Raw genomic sequence first — 23,396 nt, forward strand, 5'->3', positions numbered from 1 at the left:
CTTGCCTCAAAATTGATGGCTGCTGACTGATCAGAGTGGTGGTTGCTGAAGTTTTGGGTGGCTGTGGCAGTTTTTAAAAATAGGTAAACAATGACGTTTGCTGCATTGATTTACTCTTCCTCCCACAAACAAGTTCTCTGTAGCATGCAATGCTGTTCAGCAGCACTTTACCCACAGTAGAATGTCTTTCAAAACTAGGGTCAGTGCTTTCAAATCTTGCAGCTGTTTTATCCACTAAGTTTATGTAATTATTCTAAAGACTTTGTTGTCATTTCAATAATCTTTACAGCATTGTCATGAGGAGTGACATCTCAAGAAACCACTTTCCTTGCTCATCCATAAGAAGCAACTCCCCATCTGTTAATCATGAAATTGCATCAATTTAGTCACAATTTCAAGCTCCACTTCTCATTCTATTTCTCTTGCTATTTCTACCTCATCTGTATTAACTTCCTCCAATGAAATCTTGAATCCCTACAAGTCATCCATGAGAGTTGGAATTAACTTCTTTCAAACTCCGGTTAACATTTATATTTTGACCTCTTCCCATGAATCTAGAATGTTCTTAATGACATGCAGAATGGTGAATCCTTTCCAGAAGGTTTTCAATTTAATTTTGCCCAGGTCCATCAGAAGAATCATTATCAAAGTTAACTGTAGCATTAAAAAGTGCACTTCTTAAATAATAGCAATTAAAATGTGAAATTACTCCTTAATCTACAGGCTGTAGAATGGATGTTGTGCTAGCAGGCATTAAAACAACACAAGTCTCCTTGTACATCTCCACCCGAGCTCCTGGGTAACCAACCAGGTGCATTTTCAATGACCAGTAATATTTTGAAAGGAATTGTTCTTTTATTCTGAGTGAGAGTTCTCAACAGTGGGCTTAAAATATTTAGTAAACCATGTTGTAAACAGATGTACTGTCACCCTAGCTTTGTTGTTCCATTTATAAATCACAGGAAGATTTAGCATTAATTCTTAAAGGCATTAGGATTTTTGGAATGATAAATGGGCATTTGCTTCAACTTAATGTCACCAGCTGCCTCAAGTCCTTAGCTCAAGAGAGTCAGCCTGTCTTTTGAAGATCTGAAGCCAGGCAATGACTCCCCTAACTATGTAAGTCCTACAAGGTATCTTCCAATAGAGCGTTTCATCTACTGGAAATCTGTTGTTTGGTGAATGATCTTAAGTAGATCTTCTGGATAATATGCTGTAGCTTCTACACCAGCACTTGCTGCTTCACCTGGCTCTTTCATGTTATGAAGATAACCTCTTTCCTTAAACCTCATGAACCAATCTCTGCTGGCTTCAACCTTTTCTTCTGTAGCTTCTTTACCTCTCTCAGCCTTTGTAGACTTGAAAAGACTTAGGGCCACTAATAAGGTACTGCCTAATGAGAAGGGTCTGGTTTGAACTTCTATCCAGATCACTGAAACTTTTACCATGTCAGCAATAATGCTATTCTGATTTCTCTTCATTTGTGTGTTCACTGGACTGGCACTTTTAGTTTCCTTCAAGAACTTTTCCTTTGCATTCACAACTTGACTAACTGGTACAAGAGACCTAGCTGTTGGCCTCTCTCTGCTTTTGACATGCCTTCCTCACTAAGCTTAATTATTTCTAGCTTTTTATTTAGATTGAGAGATGTGTAATTCCTCCTTTCAATTGAACACTTAGAGGCTACTGTAGAGTTAGTAATTGTAGGCTTAGTAATTTCAATGTTGTGTGTGTGCCTCAGGGAATAGGAAGGCCCAAGGAAAGGAAGAAATGAGGGCATGACCAGTTGGTGAGCAATCAAAACACATGCAATAGTTACTAAGTTCACCTCCTTATATGGGCCTGGTTTGTGGACCACAAAATAAGTATGATAGAGTAACACCAAATCTCACAATCACAGGTCACCATAACAAATACAACAATAATGAAAAAGTTTGGAGAATTATGAAAATGTGACAGAGACATGAAGTGAGCAAATGCAGTTGGAAAAAATTGTGCCAACAGACTTGTTGCCACAAACCTTCAATTTGCAAAAACACAATATCTTCAAAGCACAATAAAGCAAAGCACAATAAAGTGGGGTCTGCCTATAAATACTATGGTGGTTAGGCTCAAAGAGTATATAAGCGATTTGTACAAATTATAGTAACAACTGAGTCTCTTGCTCCATGTGTGATCTAAACAAATAGATGAACAGTAAAGCAGAGCAATTAACCATCACTATTTTTTGATCCCCCACCCCAGGAAATGACCAAGGCAATAGACAGCAGACTTACTCCTGATTGAGAAGGCCTACTTGCAATGACCACATGAAGGGTGATAACTGCTGTGACTGACAAAGGACCAATTTGTCTCTATCGTGAAAGGGATGAAGTCTATTTTGAGGCTAAAATTTTCAGGGAATTCATACACAAGACTTCATTGACCTAAAGCATAATTGATCAACTTAGTAGTTTGCCCACACATCCCTTATTGTGCTCCAAGACTTCCTGAGAAATACTATTAATACAAGGCTGCCATTCAGTTGCTAGTACAGGTAGAAATAAATCCATGCCAGTCAGCAATTTAGCTATAGCACTGAGTCCCTGCTCCTACCCTGTTTCTCAGGTCCTGAGGAGTTCCAAATGGGTAGAAAGAGTATCTATTGTTAGACCCCCAACCAATTCTTTGCAACTGCAGAATCTGTGCCAGAGCCTGCCTAGGGTAGATCATACTCCCACTGATAATGACAATCAGCATCCATTAGGGAAATGCCTGGTGCCTATCTGGCCTCCTGTGAATTTGACTAACCTCCACTGGCTGGTGCTTTCCTCCACTCTGATCACCCTTGGAAACACGACCTCTACAGCATACAGTATCCGTCATTTAATTTTAGCTATTCCCTCACCTCCTGTGAATTTGACTAACCTCCACTGGCTGGTGCTTTCCTCCACTCTGATCACTCTTGGAAACACGACCTCTACAGCATACAGTATCCATCATTAACTATTTTAACTATTCCCTCTTCTCTAACCCCAGACTCCTTTGCTGTTCCATCTCTACTGGGCCAGGGAGCAGTGGCTGGGAGTCTTTTCTATGTTTATTCTAGAGAGTGAGAGGGGAAGAGACTGAGATAAAGAAGTCACCTAAGTTCAATATTTCTGGTCTTAGCCTTCAGTCAATTAAATAAACTTTTCTATGCAGAATAACAATAAAATACATGAACATTTTTCTGGATTCTATCCTATTTGCAAACCTAAATAATTCGGGATGATGATGATTCTTGATTAATAACATCAACCTGACCTGAATATTGCAAACAAAGAGAAGAAAGAAATTAAGTGTAGAAGGCATCTAGGCCTATGGAACACAAACTAACAACCTCCAACATCAATTTTATACAACTGCAAGGCCTGGTACCTCATTTAGTGGCCCAAGTTTAATTTAATAATCAACTGTCACAGCTTGCTCAACTCCCAGTAATGAGAGGCATTTTACTCAAGGGCCTTGTTATCCAAGACCCGTTTAGTACACACACAATGAACAGACTGGCAGCACTGTCCTATTTTAAAAGTTAAAAATGGCACTATTATATGTCTTTACATAAAATTTCATTGATCAATATTTTTATCATTAACTCTCATTAGATGAACCAGAGTCAGCTCCTAATTCAGTTCTAAACCCTTCATGTGAATTCATTTTAGTTGTGCTTTAGAAAATAAATGTCAAATATTTTAAAATAACAAAATACTAAATGCATGGGTTCCTTTGTTCACTGTATCAAGAAAATAATGGAAGGCAATAAGAAAGAGTACACTTTCAATCCCAAACTGCTAACTACACAAATAGCCAATCCGAGATACAATTTCAAAGTGGAAAATGATAATAAATAAATAAATAAAAAGAGGCACTATACCTGCTGCAAATCCAGTGTAATTGTCACATAATGGTATTCGATTCCATTCTTAATACTGGGACTCTGCCACCAAGTGTTTTTTCCATCAATAGCATTTGTAATCGGGTGTCTCTCTATTGAATCAGCAGCAGCATGTGAAAGGAGAAAAGATCATATGAAGAATTTTGACTTTTTTTTAAAAGTAAAAAGTAAAACTAACTTAAAACCATCACCATGTGAATGCCAAACATTAATGTAAAGAGAGCAATCCATATCGTAACAGAATTTGTTTAACGTTGACTTTCTCACAGCATTCTGCAAGACAGTGTGAAATGGTTAGATACTTAGACTAAAAGAGAAGAAGCTATTCAGCACTCTGGTTATCAACTAAAATTGGCAACTTTAAAGATAACTACAGAAATTAAGTGTGAAGAAATAATATTGAAATCTAATTGATATGTCAGTCATTCAAAGAAGCAAAAACCCTACTGTTTGAGGCAGCTCTAGTATGCCATCAACTTTTTGAATAGAAACATAAAATCTTCAATTGTGGTTGAAAGGTACTTGAAGATTCGCTCTTCTGACACATTCATTATTACTAAGACTTGGGCAATTCAGTATGTATCTGGTTTTAATATAAAATGCTGTCAAATCCATCCTATGAGGTTTTTTGCAGTCCGTTCTTGAACTTGTCGACTTTCTACTTAAACTACTATTTAGAAATATAATGACAGATATTCCAAATCTCCCATCCAGCATTTGCCCATCCCCATAATCATTAACTCAGTGGAGATGTCTGGACAATAATGGCAAGTAAAGAGAGGATGGCACGTGAAACTCCATCCTACCAACAAAACAGGGCTCTCCCCTTGCCTTTGCTCCAGAGAGTAGGGAACAGGACCTATTGTGAAATTAAAAGGCAGATTAGAGACAGAAAAGAGGGGGTGTGGACAATTACTGTCACCTCCCCCCACAATCCTTTCTTACAGTTCCTTCCTTCTTACAATCCTCAAAACTCATGGATTCCTCATCTTCTCCAACTTAGTTCTAAGCATCTCACAACAACCATTACCTCTCACAACAACCAAAACACTCTCTCTTTTTGCTCCATGGTCACTGGTTCTTATCTGCAACCTGTGCTTCTCATTTCCCAAGGAACAGAAATTCTGTTCTTCCTCTAATCTGGCCCAGGTCATGCCTAGGTGAGGACGGCAGGAGTGGAGGCTATGGGAGATGTTCCTATTTCTATTCCCAGGGCTGCAGTAGTTCTTAACTTGCTATCATCTCACTTGGAAGTCAGCCTATTTGCCCACAGAAATGTAAACAAAGTGGAGGCTTGTTCCCTGCTACTCTCCTGTTCATTACAGGTTAAGGATGCTGTGGAGTGTCAGTTGTGAGAACTTTTGTAACATTAATTCATTGGGAAGATGTTTCAAGTGAATGTCCTAATGGTTCTAATACCCTTTTTTGTAAATTGAAGGAATATTTCAAATAATGAACAAGCCATACCACTATGAGGAACAATCTTGGTCTTTCCATTTGTGTGCATAAGGCAGTAGTCGAGCTGATGTTTTAACGAGAAGAGTAATGAAAGAGCATATGATTTGCACCATGAGATGCTGGAGTCCAAGGAACTGGACAACCTGGGTCCACTATTGGTAATTGACCATGAGTAAGTCACTTAAACTTTGTCCCTCCTGAAGTAAGGACAATAAAACTCTTCTGTGGGAACAGATTGGTTCCCAGATTCTTAACTTTCATAAAAAGTAAAAAAGTGTGTGTGAGAAAGATTTGTAGATTTGATATAGGAGTTCTAGCCCTTTATTTCTCCAAGTAACAGGAGCATCCAGTCTATTCTTGCTACCATTTAATATATCATCACTATTGTTTCATAAAATGGGAGATATTTAAAAACAATAAAAGTTTTAAAAACCACAATTCTTTAAAAGGCATTCATTTTATTTTCATAAACAATTTGGAATTTATATTCTCATTTTCTCATTTTGCCATGGACCAGTAAAAATACCTTGGATGAGTATCTTAGATGGGAAGTCTCCACTCAGAGGGTTACCATAGGAACATTGCAACTATTAATATTCTAACTATTATTATGTATATATATGTAATTATACATCTATTCAAAATGTGCAGGGTTCTGGATCTTTATTGGATACAAGTTACATTTAATAAAAATTTAAAAAATAAAAACCAGAGGTCTCATTGTGGCACAGTGGTTAACGAATCCGACTAGGAACCATGAGGTTGCGGGTTCAATCCCTGGCCTTGCTCAGTGGGTTAAGGATCCGGTGTTGCCGTGAGCTGTGGTGTGGGTCGCAGACACGGCTTGGATCCCATGTTGCTGTGGCTGTGGTATAGGCCGGCAGCTACAGCTCCGATTCGACCCCTAGCCTGGGAACCTCCACATGCCACGGGAGCGGCCCAGGAAATGGCAAAAAGACAAAAAAATAAAATAAAATAAAATAAAATAAATAAAATAAAATAAAATAAAATAAAATAAAATAAAAATAAAAACTAAGCAAAAAGAAGTCCTTGATGCAATAGGAGTCAGAGAATAAAATAATCTTCAAAAAAATTTATAAAAATTGAAAATTCATTACATTTACCATTTCAAATTGTGAACATTTTTATTACATATTAATTTCTTAATAAAGTAAGCTGCTATAATCTGCTTAACTGAAAACATAAAAGCTTATATATTTGAGTTACTTATGGTAACATGAGTATACAGGACAGAACAAAAGTTATTTTTATTGGTAAATTATTTAATTGAACTGAACAGCTGGATGATCTTTGTTTGTACCAAGTCTTATCACATTAGTAGTCCACTGAGATGAGGCATCTTATCTCATTGATGAAAAGTAAAATTGCTGAATAAATTTAATAACTAGCACTAGTTAACTTGTTCTACCGAAGCTAAGGAAATTGTTAGGCCTTTATAATAACAACAAATACCAGAAGCATAACTAAATATCAAATAAATGCCCTCGGTGGTACGAGTGGGTGCTGAAATTGGTGCATTGGGAATCAGAATCATAAATGAAATATTACCGGCATGGCTTCTGAAGAAAAATAAATATCACAGCAAACATTCTTTAAACAGCCTCCTCAATCTTCTTTACAGACCGTGGGTTCAATATGTGACAGAAAAACTTACACACAACCACATTTCCAAATCACACTTGTGGTTCATAGGTAATTGGGAGAGGAGCTATCTAATTGGAAATTTTGCTATCTGCCACCTCAGGTCAAATTGATATGAGAATTAGTCATGAAGAGGAAGACTGGGAGATGACTCAACAATTAACCATAATCCCCATTATGAAAGTTTAATCATAATTAATTTGCAAATACTGATTAATTGTTGGCACATTTCCCTTATTTAAAAAGAGACAGAAACTTACAACGTCGTCAACAGGGATAGCAGTCAAGTCAATTCAAAGGCTAACTGCATCTGAAAATTGGCACGGAAATCACTGAAGAAGTAAACCTTTCAAACTGCTATTTTAATTGGAAATCACAATCTATTAATGGTCAGGAAATTCAAGTTTCCTTTTCTTCGTATGATAATTATGGACAGACCTTTCCAGATTTATTCCAGCTGTTCACTGAATCTGTGGAATTTTATTATCTGTTGCTCCACCTTTTACTAAAATATATCCATGTGGATTATTGCTAGATTTTTTTTATTCTTATGGAATATTATTCTTTCTGAATTTCTAGTTCTAAAATAGGATTTGGAAACGTAATGAAGCTGCTGATTTAAAACTACATTACTCACACAGAGTCAATCTAGGATTTACAAAAGCAAATCTTAAAAACTTACCACAAGTAAATAAAATGGGAAATACAAAACATAACTCATGTGTCTTGCTTTACTAAAATAACCTATTCACTTTTTTTGTCTCAATGTGCAAATATAGGGTGAGATTGCCTAAATATAGATGTCTTCTTTTGAGACCCAAGAGACCTGAATATGCAGCTCTGAAGTGGGGAGTGACAATGGCTCTTGGACTTAATTTGGTGAATACAGCTCATCCATCTTCCCACCATAAATCTTTGCACTTTCCTTCCATCCTGTCTCTCCATCCACATTTTCTTCTTTCTCTCCTTTCCTAGAACGCTTTTCCCTCTTATCTCAGGTAATTCGTACTTTGGAGCCCATCTACGCCTGATCACCCCCTTGGAATTTTCTTTTGCTACCTCAGTTCCCATTGATGTTTCCCTTCTTAAAAATTCCACTTCACTGATAACATGCACCCTAAGGTATAGCCTTGAATTTATTGTTTTGATTATTTAATTGTCTTCTATATCCAAGTCTAAATTTACCTAACATTGTACTTGTGGCTTAGTGGTAACAAACCCAGCTAGTATCCAGGAGGATGCAGGTTGGATCCCTGGCCCTCTCACTCTGGGTTATGGACCTGGTGTTTCTGTGAACTGTGGTGTAGGTTGCAGACGCAGCTTGGATCCCACACTGAAGTGGCTGTGTTGTAGGCTGCCAGCTAGAGCTCTGATTTGACTCCTAGCCTGGGAATTTCCAAATGCTGCAGGTACAGCCCTAAAAAGAAAAAAAAAAAAATTACTTATAGACAGAAACTATATTTATATTCATACATATAATCATACATATATACACATAAATATGTACACACACACACACAAACACACATATACGTGATTTTACATAATCTCTCTCTGCCTAGCCCATCCTAAACACACATTACACACTCCCAACCACCCCCAATCATTCCCTTCCAATCATTCCATGCCTCCAGCCTTTCTCACATTTTAATTTTTATGGCCGCACCAGTGGCATATGGAAGTTCCTAGGCAGGGGGTTGTAGAGCTGCAGCTGCCAGCCTACAGCACAGCCACAGCAACGCTGGATCTGAGCCACATCTGTGACCTACACCACAGCTTGTGGCAACACTGGATCCTTAACCCACTGAGTGAGGCCAAGGATCAAACCACCATTCTTATGGACACTACACTGGGTTCTTAACCTGCTGAACCATATATTTTTTACGAAATCATCAAGGCCACCAATACTTGCACCAAGGGCAATTTCCCCCATTAGGCTGCTGCTTCTGCCCTAGCCAAGTTCGTAGTCCATTGATCAATTTGTTTTCTGGCCTTTACTCTTTAAATTTTCTTGCTTTAATATTTCCCCAGGGCTCTGACCTGGAACTTTTGCCCTTATCAATCTATAGAAGAATAGCAAACAGACAAGGCATGTTCCAATATTCTCCACTCACATTCATAACAATCTACACCACTGGGGGAAAAAAAACCAGTTATTTAAAAGGCAAGGAAGGTTTCTGACACTTGCCATCTTTGGTTTCTTAACACTTTTTTTTAACATTTCGTGATCTGCAAGGCCAGCAATTTTATTCACAAAAATCCCAGTTTTCTAAACATTAATATTTTTGGCATCTCTAAATTGTATATAGGGAAGGACTATGCATTCTTTCCTTTAACAAGCTAGAGAATCAACAGTGCCTCCTAACTTTCTTTCGAGGTTAAAAAATGTATGTTGTGAGAGAAAACTTTGTTTTATAAGCAGTGCAACTTTAAACAAAAGAAGAAAAACTATGAAAATTTTAAAATAATTGTGAAATGTTATCTCTTTTATAACTCACCTCATTGACATCATGTATTCACTTTATTAATCTCCCCAATATTTGATGATTTCCCAATGTATAGATATAAATCAACTTCCATCTCTAGAATTATCTCATATCATTCTCCCCTTCTCCATATAAATTATTTACTCATTAAACCTAATTACTTAGAGTTCTCTGATTATATTTTACTGTTTCATACCTTCAAGATCTATGCATGATTTTTTAATATAATACCTTCCCCCTATTTTATCTTACTCACCCTTATTTTCTCAACATGTGGACTGTTTTTTTCCCAGGAATTTCTAGATGTTCCCTTAGCATTTGATTTAATTTTCTGTTTTCTTCTCAGAGTCCTTTAAATCGGGTGATTGAACATTCTGCTCCAATACAATGGACTGCTAGTAGCCAGTGTTCAAATGCTTGCTGAGTAAATACATAAATGAGTCTGAGTTATCAGTGTTGCTCCTAGAGGCCACCCAGGAGGGCTTGGTATGATATCTCTCCTTTTTTTTATTTTTATTTTATTTTTTGTCTTTTATGGGCTGCCCCAGTGGCATATGGAGGTTGCCAGGCTAGGGGTCAAATCGGAGCTGTAGCTGCTGCCTGCACCACAGCCACAGCAACGCCAGATCTGAGCCACATCTGTGACCTGCACCACAGCTCACAGCAATGCTAGATCCTAACCCACTAAGTGAGGTCAGGGATCGAACCTGCATCCTCATGGATGCTAGTCAGGTTCATGTCCACTGAGCCACAATGGGAACTCCCAGACACCTCTCATTTAAACATCCTTCTTGTGTGTTTAAGAACCATCCCTACCCTCTGCCTTCTGACATTTCAGTTGCAGCCATTCCTAACTACTTAGACTTTCCAAAGCAAGTAACATTTTCTGTCTTATTCTGATCCTCCTTCCTGGCATTCCTTCTTTTCTTCTCCCTGTATCCTCTTTATCTGCTCAGTTCCTATTTGTCCTTGGATCTCACTTCTGGTAAGCCTTCCTCTGCACCAGGACTAAATTTGTGACCCTCTTCTTTCTCCCTGATGCCCCTATGTTCATGCTTTCTTGGTACCTACCACCCTATGTAGCAACAATCTGCTTTTTGCTATTTCTCTCATTTGGAGCAAGGGACCACGTCTCATTCCTGCTGGACCCCCAGCACAATACCTGGCACCTAAGTGGCCACTGAATGACTACAGCCTGAATTAATAACCACATCCTCAGACATTCTTCTGCAGCTAGTGAACTTAATGACTGACACACGTCTTCAACTAGAAAACCCTCCTCAAGCACCATACCCACTACACATAAGAAATGCCAATAATGTTCGTCAAATGACAGAGAGGGGCTGCAAAGCTCATGGTGGAAGAAAGCTTCTAGAAGTGTCGGCGAGTACAAACCCTTTGACTTTAAGGTACTTTGGCCTCAACACCTCTCAATTATAGATCCTACTTAGGGCCATACAAATTGACATGAAAATACATACGGTATGGATTGCTGCTATTTTGATTGCAGATTCGACATTGAGGGTTCCTCACAGGCTGCCCAGGGACGTGTTCCACCAACTTGCAATACATTTCGGGTCCTTTTTCTCCACATGTTGCGTTTGTGGTGATGAGAGCATTGGAAGCAAGATTTAAAACAGCAGGGAACAAACCTGAAAAAGAGGGACAAATGAAGATGTGTGTGGGATGATTCTGCTGCATTTTAAAATGAAAGAAAGATAGGATGTTTTCCAGAGCATTAGATTAAATGAAAATGAAGTTATCAATGATAAATATCTCACTTAACAAAGTACACCACATAAATAGCCTGCATTATCAAATGAGTATTTCCTTTTTGTTTTAATTTTTGGGTTAAATACATACTCTAAAGCTAGCTTTTTAATTTTTAACTTCTAATACTTAATTAGAAGGTCCTATCTCTAAGACATTTTTAAAAAATTTTCTGCTCATGTTATTGGCACGAGTCTTACTGGATCTTCCATCCTGCATTTCAGCTATTTTATATCTAGTAGTAAATGATAATAATATGAAAGGATTTTGCACAAGTATGTATCCATGTTTTTCATGGTCATTTTAATGCTCCAATAAGCATTTAGCTGAAATGGTTTTTGTAACTCCTTTATAGCCAGACTGGAGGAAATAGAAAATCATGAACGATTTTCAAAAACCATTATTTACTGCTGTATTATACAGCAGTATCTTACCAGAAACAAGTAATCATAGTAGTTCATGATCGTATGCCAGAAACTACTTTTAAGATAAAATAGAACTGTTTGGTTTGCTTATATACAATCTCAGAAGTCCATTTCAGGGGAGGGTGGGGGAGGCCTTGCATCTCATAGAAGAAACAAACTCAAGCTCTTTACTTTCTATAACTGTCAATTCTGTTTCATATATGTCTGGTATTTGTACTTCACTGACCTCTTTTCAATGACAATATAGCAAAATCACTTATCAGAAGTCACTTTTAACTGAAAAACTCATACTGGAGAAAGTGCATTTGAGATTATAGATCATTTGACTCAATTTATTAAGGAACATGCTAATTGGCTAGGTAGTCTCTGTTCTATATACATCATGTAGGTTCACATCAATTCAATCTTTGACACAAAGTCCTTTACTGGCTATCTTGTCCTGATATTTATTGAAGATTCATAGAGTTTTAAGTTTATAAGTGATTTCTGCCTTATCGTCAAAACATAGGACATGCTGGGTACAGATTAAGCAGTCAATATATTTGTAAAAATTAATGAACTGTAAATATTGGCCTTATAAATGTTCCTTTGCATCATCTCAAAAATAACAACAATAATAATATCCAGCATTATTGAACGTTTATAACATGTCAGACACTATTTTGTCAGGGACTATTCAGACACTCTTTATTTGCATGGACTAATTCACTATGCATGACACCTATATTCACTACAAACTACTATTACTCCTATTTTCTTAAGATGTTCAGTAACTTGCCCATGATTGTAGCTACCGCATCACAGAGCTGTGACTTGAGCCCAAGCAATCTGACTCCAGAGTCTATGCTCTTAATTACTGCACTGCATGCTTCTACAAATGTCCTATGAAACCTACATAAATCTAGTGCTAATCGGTGGCCCTTAGCCTGATTAACCTTAGACTTGCATTTCTTTAAAAGAAGCAATAGTACAAATAAAAAATAATTTTCAATACATTGAATCTCTACTGAAATTGCTTTAAAAAAATGTTAAAGGGGTAACTGAATGCATAAGACCAGGCAGTACTTCAGTTCTCCCCTCAGTCATGCTCAGGGCCTCCCAAAAAGCTGCCTCCAAACAATCCTCTCTCTTCCCCCGCTCCCCACACTCACCAGTCTCTAAAATCCCTCTGATTCTGCTGTCCCAAACCAGCACCCCACCACCACAGTAGCTCTTTTCTCCAAGGAATAGTTACAGAGATTTCCAATTTTTCTTATTTTCCATGAGTTCAGAACTTAACATTTTACTTAACTGAAGTCACTATCTCATTCTTTCTTTCTCTTAAATTCATCTCACCCCTCATCCACGCTCTGACCTTCATTCAATGTGACATTCTGTCAACGTGATATGAGGTCAGCTAATATGATTACTGGTCAAAAATATTAGCCATTCATAAAACTGTTATTTGTTTCATAAGTAAATGTAGAGTGTTTTATAAGAGGTTTAAGTACTTTAACAAAAGTTGTTATTTTTTCTTTTTCCTTTTTACCTGTGTATGTAAGTCTTATTGGAAAGTATTTCAGTTTTGTGAAATTTGCCAGGTTACATATTTTATTTTATTTTATTTTATTTTATTTTATTTTATTTTTCTTGCCTTTCTCTAGGGTCGCTCCCACAGCATATGGAGATTCCCAGGCTAGGGGTCTAATCAGAGCCGTAGGTACCGGCCTGCACCAGAACCACAGCGGGTTCTGAGCCGCGTCTGCAACTTATACCACAGCTCACGGCAACGCCGGATCCTTAACCCACTGAGCAAGGCCAGGGATCGAACCCGCAACCTCATGGTTCCTAGTCGGATTCGTTAACCACTGCACCACGACAGGAACTCCAGGTTACACATTTTAAAATAATTTGATCATCCCCATATCGTTATCTATATATTTGGACATTTTAGTCTTAAAATTGTTAAGTGATACATGATTAAGTAAGGTCTGTCTATATCTTTCTCTCTGTCATTCATCACTATTTTGCATTTAGCTGTACAATTGTTATTTCATCAAATACATGTTGAGTACATACTATGCTAGATACCATAAAAGATTTGGGAATGAAAATACTATTATGAAGGGCTTATTGTGGGAAGTGATCTTGAGCTGAATTTTGGAGGAGAAATAGAAATGTATTTAACATAGAAAATGAAAAAGAAAAAAGCAAACATACCAGGAAGAGGAAAGAGCATATGAATATAGACTTTATTCTGAAAGCTTATGTGGATGCTGAGTGACTGACAGAGGACTGAATTTGTAACTGTTCTAATCCATCAGATTATGTGATTGTATATATAGCTATGTATATGGATATAGATATAGTTTAGATACATATAGTTGATACACAGAGCATACATAATTATACATATATATCAACAAAATCATTGTCTATTTGTCATTGTTAGTAATACGTTTTAGTGGGTTTTTTTCTCAAGTCTTTAAAATCATTATTTATAGGAGTTCCTGTCGTGGCGCAGTGGTTAACGAATTTGACTAGGACCCATGAGGTTGCGGGTTCGGTCCCTGCCCTTGCTCAGTGGGTTAAGGATCCGGCGTTGCCGTGAGCTGTGGTGTAGGTGGCAGACGCAGCTCGGATCCCACGTTGCTGTGGCTCTGGCATAGGTCGGAGGCTACAGCTCCGATTAGACCCCTAGCCTGGGAACCTCCATATGCCGCGGGAGCAGCCCAAGAAACAGCAAAAAGACAAAAAAAAAAATCATAATTTATAGTATAAAAACTAGGTAGTAAGAAAGAAGAGATAGGCTGAAAATCCTTTTCTGAAGAGGGCAAAAAGCTGCATGATATGTTTGTATATTTGGGAGGTGAATCCCTTGTTGGTGACTTCACTTGCAAAGACTTCTTCCCATTCTCTGGTTTGTCTTTTAGGTTTTGGGATGTTGTTGTTTTTTTTATGGTTTCCTTTGCTGTGCAAAAGCTTTTAAGTGTAATTAGGTCTCCTTTGTTTATTTCTGTTTTTGTTTCCATTACTCTAGGAGGTGAATCAAAAAAGATATTGCTGCAATTTATGTGAAAGAATGTTCTGCCTATGTTTTCCTCTAGGAGTTCTATAGTATCTGGCCTTATGTTTAGGTCTTTATTCCACTTTGAGTTTATTTTTACATATGGTGTTAGAGAATGTTCTAATTTCATTCTTTTACATGTAGCTTCTAGTTTTCCCAGCACCACTTATTGAAGAGACTATCTTTTCTCCATTGTATATTTTCACCTTCTTTGTCATAGATTAGTTGACCATAGGCGCATGGGTTTATCTCTGTGATTGCTATTCTGTTCCCCTGATGCAGCTTCATAGCAAACAAACAAGCCCAAACAACCCAATCTAAAATGGGCAGAAGATATAAATAGACATTTCTCAAAAAAATACAGACAGATGGACAGGAAGCACATGAAAATATGCTCAACATCGCTAATTATTAGAGAAATGCAAATCAAAACTGCAATAAGGCATCACTTCACACCAATCAGAACAACCATTATCAAAATTCTACAAACCAAAAAAGGCAGGAGAGTGTTTGGAAAAGAGGGAACCCTTTTACACCACTGGTGGGTTTGTAAATTGGTACTATGGAAAACAGTACGGAGGCTCCTCGGAAAAGTAAATATAGAACTACCTTAAGATCCAGCAATCCCACTCCTGAGCGTATATCCAGAGAAAACCATAATTTGAAAAGATACACGCACCCCAATGTTCACTGAAACACTACTTATAATAGCTAAGTCATGGAAACAACCTAAATGTCCATCAACAGATGAAGGGATTAAGAAGATGTGGTACATATATACAATGGAATACTACTCAGCCATAAAAAAGAACAAAATAATGCCATTTGCAGCAACATGGATGCAAGTAGAGATTATCATACTAAGTCAAGTCAGGAAGAGAAAGACAAATATCATGTAATATCCCTTATATGTGGAATCTAATAAAAATTATACAAAAGAACTTGTTTATAAAACAGAAATAAATGCAAAGATTACAAAATCAAATATATGGTTACCAACGGGGAAATGGTTGGGGGGACGGATAAATTGAGAGGATGGGATTAACACATACACACTATTGTATATAGAACAGACAACTAACAAGGACCAATAGGACAGGGACATTTACTCAATAGTTGTAATAACACTATATTCGAAAAAAAATGGATGTATGTACATATATAACTGATTCTCTTTGCTGTATACCTGAAACTAATACAACACTGTAAGTCAACTCTAATAAAATTTAAAAGAAAAAAAGAGAGCAAACACCTTGTTACTGGACAGGATGACGTTAAACCCTTTCTAGCCTCTTCAAACCAATCCATCTTACTTAAACAAAAGCCATCTCAGCCGGGAGCCAATGTCTCTAAACTGCCCCAGAACACTGTCAGTTTTACTCTGTGGTCTTTGTCTCTCTAACCTCTGACTAGTCTTTACCTTGACCCTGACTTTAGGTTCTGTTTTGTGGATATTGGTAAGACTTCACAAGCCCTGCTTTGGTCCAGCCCTGTGGGACCTAACTGGAATTGGTTCGGCCTGAACTTTCTTAGATCTGAGGAATCACGGGAGGGAGCTAAAAGGGGGAGATGGCTGATGAAAATTATTCTCTTGTATAATGTACATTCCAAAGTAGAGAACTAGGTTACATCCCAAATTCCCCACAGAATTAAATGAAGAAAATGTGAGCAAAATGACGTGGCTATAAAAGGAATACAGATGTGGAAATAACATTGATTCAGAAGCTATTTCATATTCATTAAATAATGATTTAATCCCTCAGTAAGCCCACTGTGTAAATTTTATTAGCCCTATTTTACAAATGAAAATGCAGCTCAAAGAAGACAAACAATATGCACAGAATTATGAATTAGTAAGATCATTAAGATTTGAATTTGGCTCTTTAACTCATAAGGCTAATTCTCATTAGGGCATGAAGAAAAGCTATAACCTTGTCCTCAGCAGAGCTCAATTTACATATTTAATAAAAGAAATAGCTTACTCAGTCACAACCCTTTGTTATTTCATAGAATTTTCCAATCATAAACTAAACATGTTAATAAAATTTACATTTATTATCTTTCAGTTCTTTCCATTGATTTGTTTCTGCTACACTTAGTAATCATATACTCAAAATTAACCTTTTCATAATTTACTTTTTTTTTTTTTTTTTTGCTTTTTAGGGCTGCATCCATGGCATATGGAGGTTCCCAGGCCAGGGGTCAAATCAGAGCTGTAGCTGCTGGCCTACACCACAGCCACAGTAATGTCAAATCCGAGACGTGTCTGCGACCTACACTACAGTTCACGGCAACACCAGATCACATCTCCATAATTTAATTGCCTTCCTCTGTGATCAGGAAACAGTTGCCTTTTGAAATTTTATTAGCTATTTTGTTATTTTAAAAAATCAGTAAAATGTATTGGTCAGAGAAGGTCCCCAATTAGTTGCTAACAACCAATTTGAAGAGTCAATCAATATCTGAGCTTTTATTGAATCTTCAGAGGCTGTATTATAGATTGCAGCCCATTTTCATAGCAAGTTAAATGTATTAGACTGTATCTATTTATTCCCATTCAAAAGCAACAGAGCAATATTTACTGCTATATTTAATATGGGCCGCTTGGTTAAGATTATGTAAACATTGTGTTAATGAACTACAAATGGATGGTGAACCTTTATAGAGTATTGACTTACAGCCCTCTTTATGTAATGCTAATGACACAAAAGCCAGTCATACCCATATAATTAGGACTGATTTTTTCTGAATATTATCTAGACTAAGTAAATTTAGTTGCATTTGTGGCTTAAAGAATAAAGTCTAAAAAATAATAATATTTATTCTCTGTATACTATATACTTAATTAGAGACTAGAATTTATATACTATATAGAGAAGAATATATTCCGTTAGTATAAACATTAGTAAATAGTCTAGGAAAAGACTAAGTTTACATCATGTGAAAAACAAATTTTGCTACAATATGGAAAACATTTAGAAATTCACCAAATTTTCACTTTTTTTATTTGATTCTTCTTAGATTCTATTTGCTTTCTCAAATACTGTGATATATTCATACAATTTTGCATGATTTTGATGATCTGCTTTAAAATCTAACATTTTGGTTTCAAAAGGCAGAAATATCTTTAAAACCTGCATATGGAGGTTCTACTTTTAGTATTTGTGGAGTAGTTCTTATTAAATCAAACTACTCACAGATAAGAGTCATGAGTGATAAACAGAATACAGTTTTTAAATCTCAAATACTTAAAGACATTGAAGAACAACCAAAAACATGTAAATTAGGAGAGATGTGATGCTTAGAAGATGGAAGATACTGGCTGTGTCTCAGATAGCATCCTACATAGTGGCTAAAACTCAAATAGAAACCCACATGTCACTGTCCTTTTTTATATAGATATAACCTTACTATCTTTAAGAATCAGAAAACAACTAAGAACAATCACAACTGCTATGAAGTGAGGAAGAAATACTACAAAAAAGAAAACCACAGAAAGGGACCCTCAAAACACGTGTATAAACTCTTTCCAAACCTCTCACTAATATCAGATGTTGATACGTCCTAGGCAGACTGAGAATAACCCAGACGAGACTAAAACACCAAAATAGGGATCACAGTTGCTGCATTCCACAGGAAAGCTAAGACATCGGAGTTTAAGTCCAGATAAGTTAACCAATATAACACAAAAATAAAGGATAACTGCTCTTCAGAAAAACATAACAGAACTCTGAGTTTTCTACAGTAGATTGTTCACAACACCTACAATTCAATTTAAAAAAAAAATAGACATACAAGGAAACAATAAAACGGTACCCATACTTAATAGAAAAGCTGTGAATTCAAACCAAGACTGATATCAATCAGATATTAGAATTAATACACAAATATTTTTAATTAGCTTTCACAACTGTGATCAAAGACACACACAAATGCCTACAATAGAAAATGAACAGGAAATCTCAGAAGAGAAATTGAAACTACCAAAAATATCAAATATAAATTCTACAACTGAAAAATACAATATCTGGAATTTTTAAAATCATTACAAGAGATCAATAAAAAAATGAAGATGACAGAATCAAATGTAAGCAAACTTTAACATAATCTGATAGACCTCTTACCCCAAATTCTTTAAATACATATATAATGCTTTTAAAAAATTATGTTGCTGGGTGGGCGGGGAGTGTGTTACAATGTATGTTGATGTAATACAGACAACAATTAGAACAAGAAATGGTAGAGGGAACACAGTAAATGGACCCATACATTTGTAAGGTTCTTGCGTTTTACATTAAGTGGCACATTACTAAAAAAAGACTAACGCCACCAAATATTTAAAAGTTTTAGGGTACAACTGGAACTCTGCTCCATTGCTGTTATGCGTGTAAATTAGAACAACTGCTTTAGAAAATAGGAATTTTAAATAAATTTAAACCTAGACCTTCCTCATGACCCCAAAATCCCACTCTTAAGAAAATCCAAGAGATATCACAGTATATGTCCATGAAAAGGCCTATACAATAATGTCCACAGAAGTTTTTATCATTATAGCCAAACACAGAAACAACTGAGGTTCCCATTAATGGGAGAATTGATACAGAAACTGTGGTATATTCATACAACAGAATGCTATTCAGCATTAAAATGAAACAAACTACTGATACATGATACAACGTGATGAATCCCAAAAGTACTGTGCCAAGTAAAAGAAGCTTTATACAAGAGTGCAAACTTTGTTATTCATTTATATGACTGTTTAGAAGAGGGGAAACATAAACAATTGTGAAAATGAAACAGAATAAAAAATGATTAGGGGTACTGGCTGGGAAGAGGCATAAAGGAAATCTCTGGGGTGACAGTAATATTCCTGATATGTTTGTATTGTGTAAGTGTATATGTTTGTTAAAACTCACTGAATGCTACAGTGAATCACTGTTACTTGTGCATTTCACTGTGTGTAAATTTTACCTGAACAAAGAAAGTAGACCAATATTGTAGTTTATGATATTCATGGTGCAGTGCTTAGGCAAAAAGTTTACAGGAGATCAAAACAGCAGAGGGACGGATACTTATGTATAGCTGGAAAGAAGTATAATAAAGTAAATACAGAGAGATACTAATTTTATTTAATTATTTTCTTCTTTCAGCCACACCCCTGGCATATGGAAGTTCCTGGCTGCAAGCTGCAGTTGCAACCTACACTACAGCTGCAGCAATGCCAATCCTTAACCTTCTATACCACAGCAGGAACTCTTAAGAGATTATAATTCTAGAATCCAGATGTTAGGTAAATGGGTATTCATTGTATGATTCTTACAACTTTTCTATATGGGCAAACTTTGTCTTAAGGTTGGCAAAGTATCAATAGAAATTACATGTATAGGCATAAGGGTTTATCTGTATATATAACCATATGTATATATACACATGTACATAGGAATACATACAATTTATGCCATTCTTTGGCTTTTATAAATTATTAATACCAATGACAATAAAATTTTAATATGACATTTCTTAAATGTGGAAAAGCTGGTTGGATACTACAAAGGGTAACTGTCTTCAATCTTGTTCGGAATCAAAAGAACCGAGCAAAACAAAGCAAAGATTAGCAAAACAGCTGAAAGTCTATACAAGACACCCGCTGGCCAGCAATCAGCAGGTGACTTTATTTTCCTTTCCAGTTTTTCCAGCTTTTATTTCACAAAAGAAATCTGACTTAGCATCATATTTAATACATAAGTATTGTCTTTTGAAGAACTACAAGTCAGAAATGCGCATCAGTAAGTGATCTGCTGTGTGGTAAAATTCAGTTCCTTCGGATTTAAGCAGTGTTTCTCTAGGTGATGAACTAGAAGATTGTTATCCAGCAGGCAAAAGAAGCCCACTTCGAATCTGAATTTTACAAATGAGAAAAACATTTCCCAGAACCTAAATGGCAAATGAGGTTTTCAAATATGATTACTGTAATCCCAAATAAATTAGAATTAATTTTATCATTAAAGATCCAGGCTCACTCCCCTTCCTGCTCTAAATGAAAAATCCTTTTCACCTCCTACATCATTCCTGAGTTTTATATCGTCTAGTTCTCCTTTTCCCTCTGCATGCATGCTCACAGGGCAACTTCCATCATAGTTTTACAAGTCCTACAATTTATTTTCAAATTTTTACATTTTAAGAAACCTCAACCTTCTTGTTGTAGCTGAGGTCTTGATTTCCCCTGACAGTAACACTTCCTGAAGATTCCCCAGTGAATTGCTAGAATCACAGGGAGAGGAAAAATAGCCTCCATCTGGCTTTTAAATGCTATTTACAAATTACTTCCTCTCATTGTCACTCATACTTTTTAAAAAATCCAAAGCACCCAACCCTTCCAAGTGCTAATCTCCATTATTGTCTGACTTCATAAAGACCATCTACAAAAATATGATAATTGATTCACAGCAATCTCTCTTCTCCAAATCTCTGCCATTGGCTTTTTTTTTTTTTTTTTTTTTTGTCTTTTTGCCATTTCTTGGGGCGCTCTTGCGGCATATGGAGATTCCCAGGCCAGGGGTCTAATTGGAGCTGTAGCCACCGGCCTACGCCAGAGCCACAGCAACTCGGGATCCAAGCAGCATCTGCAACCTACACCACAGCTCAGGGCAACGCCGGATCGTCAACCCACTGAGCAAGACCAGGGATAGAACCTGCAACCTCATGGTTCCTAGTCGGATTCATTAACCACTGCGCCACAACGGGAACTCCCACATCTCTGCCATTCTTATCAAACAGATGAACATCCACCAGCATTAATGAAATGATATTCCACAGAAAACAGAAAATGTTAAAAGGTACTTTGAGGACAAATTTGTCTTACTTCTCACCATTCTAAGATTTGCTTCCAAGTAATTTGTTTGTCTCCAGCTTAATGTTATCTATCATCTATCTATCTATACTTTCATATAAAAGAATCCTATCCAAACTCACACCTACTGCAACAGCACCCTACAATCTCCTCCGTTATAACTCTACTTTCATTCATCTTCCAAACTCTTGGGGAAATTATCTTCCTAAAAATTAAGTCTGATCACATCACTTTCTTGTTTTTTTTAAAGTTTAACCTAAATTTATTTATTATTTATTTTTATTTATTTATTTATTTTTATTTCCCCACTGTACAGCAAGGGGATCAAGTTATCCTTACGTGTATACATTACAATTACATTTTTTTCCCCCACCCTTTGTTCTGTTGCCACATGAGTATCTAGACAAAGTTCTCAATGCTACTCAGCAGGATCTCCTTGTACTTTCTTGTTTAAAATCTCTGTGAGCTGCCTGTTGCCTGTAACGCAGCAGCTACACTTCTTGGTAATCTGAACATTTATAATCAGGCCCCTAACTACCTTTCTACACTCATTTTCCATCCCCTTTCATGCCTTCCTACACATTCAGTATGCTGACATCTTACTGTTTACAAATACACCAAGTGCTTTGAAAATTCTTTGTCATGACATGATCTTGGCCTTCTACATAGAACACTTTCCTTTTCTGCTTACCTGGTTATCTACTCAAATATCTATATATTTGAGCCATCTCAAATAGCCAAATATCAAAGTGTTTCCTGACTTTGCAACACAGAATTTATTTCCTTCTTGCTGTCTACATAGTACTTAGTTTACATTTTATTATAATATCTTTTATAGTGGATTTCTATTCTATAACATTATTGAGGACAAGGATAACACTAGCTAGTATATAATAGCACTCAAATTTAAACTTATTGAATGAGAATAAATACATGCACTCATACAATCATTCTAGAGAGAAATCTGGCCAAAAAAAAAAAAAAATCCGCTAAACTAATCATACCCTTGATTTACAGGAAATATAGAACTCTGGTCCCCTAGCTCAGTGAAATAATTCAAAGAAATCCAAGCCATTTTAGAAACGTAGTAGATCTTTGTCATTGCTTGGCTATCCTCCACTCACCTTCATGTCTGTTTCTGGGTAATTGGTACTGTATTTAGTACAGAGGACATGTAGTACCCTGACTTCCTACCAGGGAAATGGATGTCTGGGAGATCTTTCTTTTCCCCTCCTTTTACCAGTTTGGGCAATTTGTGCACATGACTTTGGCCTAGGGCTCTGACTCTGGAGCACTTGAAGTACGGAACTGGGGAGATAAAGAAAGATCATGATAGTGATAGAGATAACAGCATCAGTACAAAGGGAAGAAGTGGTGACAGCCTTGTCTGCAAAGAGACCCTGTCTAGACTTTTCAGGCAGTGAAACACAGGAATGGCCTGGATGTCTGTAATCTCCTAAACCTGGTTTTCAAACCTTTCCAACAATTGTGCAAGTTCTATGATCTATATCAAATACATTTATGCTTAAGTTAAACAGCTTTGGTAATTTCTGTTGCTTGCAATCAAGAAGCTGAAGGAGTTTGAAAACATTACGTCTACACATCCCCCCCAACACCGACATACATGCACGCATGCGCATACAAAGGAAGATCAAGAGAAAACAACTTTATTAAAAGTGACAGAATGGATATATACAGTTGCTTCACTTAAACACCTTTAGGATGAATTGGGAAGGAACAATAATAGTGACAACAATCACAACTCTTGACACAAAGACCTAAG

General features: G+C 36.6%; 1 protein-coding gene across 3 annotated transcripts in view; it reads right to left on the reverse strand.

Annotated features, from left to right (window-relative positions):
* Positions 1–23,396, reverse strand: part of LAMA2 (laminin subunit alpha 2) — a 592,018-nt gene that overhangs the window by 433,295 nt on the left and 135,327 nt on the right. For all 3 annotated transcript variants that reach the window (XR_014803693.1, XM_084956512.1, XM_084956505.1), the window contains exons 2-3: positions 11,004–11,174; positions 3,896–4,008 (exon numbers count right to left, since the gene is read on the reverse strand). Coding sequence is in view for 2 of the 3 variants with exons in the window: in XM_084956512.1 (XP_084812638.1) it covers positions 3,896–4,008; positions 11,004–11,174 (284 nt within the window). In the remaining variant the exon portion in view is untranslated. The remainder of the gene's footprint in view (positions 1–3,895; positions 4,009–11,003; positions 11,175–23,396) is intronic.

This window comes from Sus scrofa, chromosome 1 (genome assembly GCF_054392235.1).
Source record: "Sus scrofa isolate SSC_HxYL_T2T_F1_AM1 chromosome 1, Sscrofa_HxYL_maternal_Yorkshire_Landrace_v2.0, whole genome shotgun sequence".
In the NCBI taxonomy this organism is placed as follows: domain Eukaryota; kingdom Metazoa; phylum Chordata; class Mammalia; order Artiodactyla; family Suidae; genus Sus; species Sus scrofa.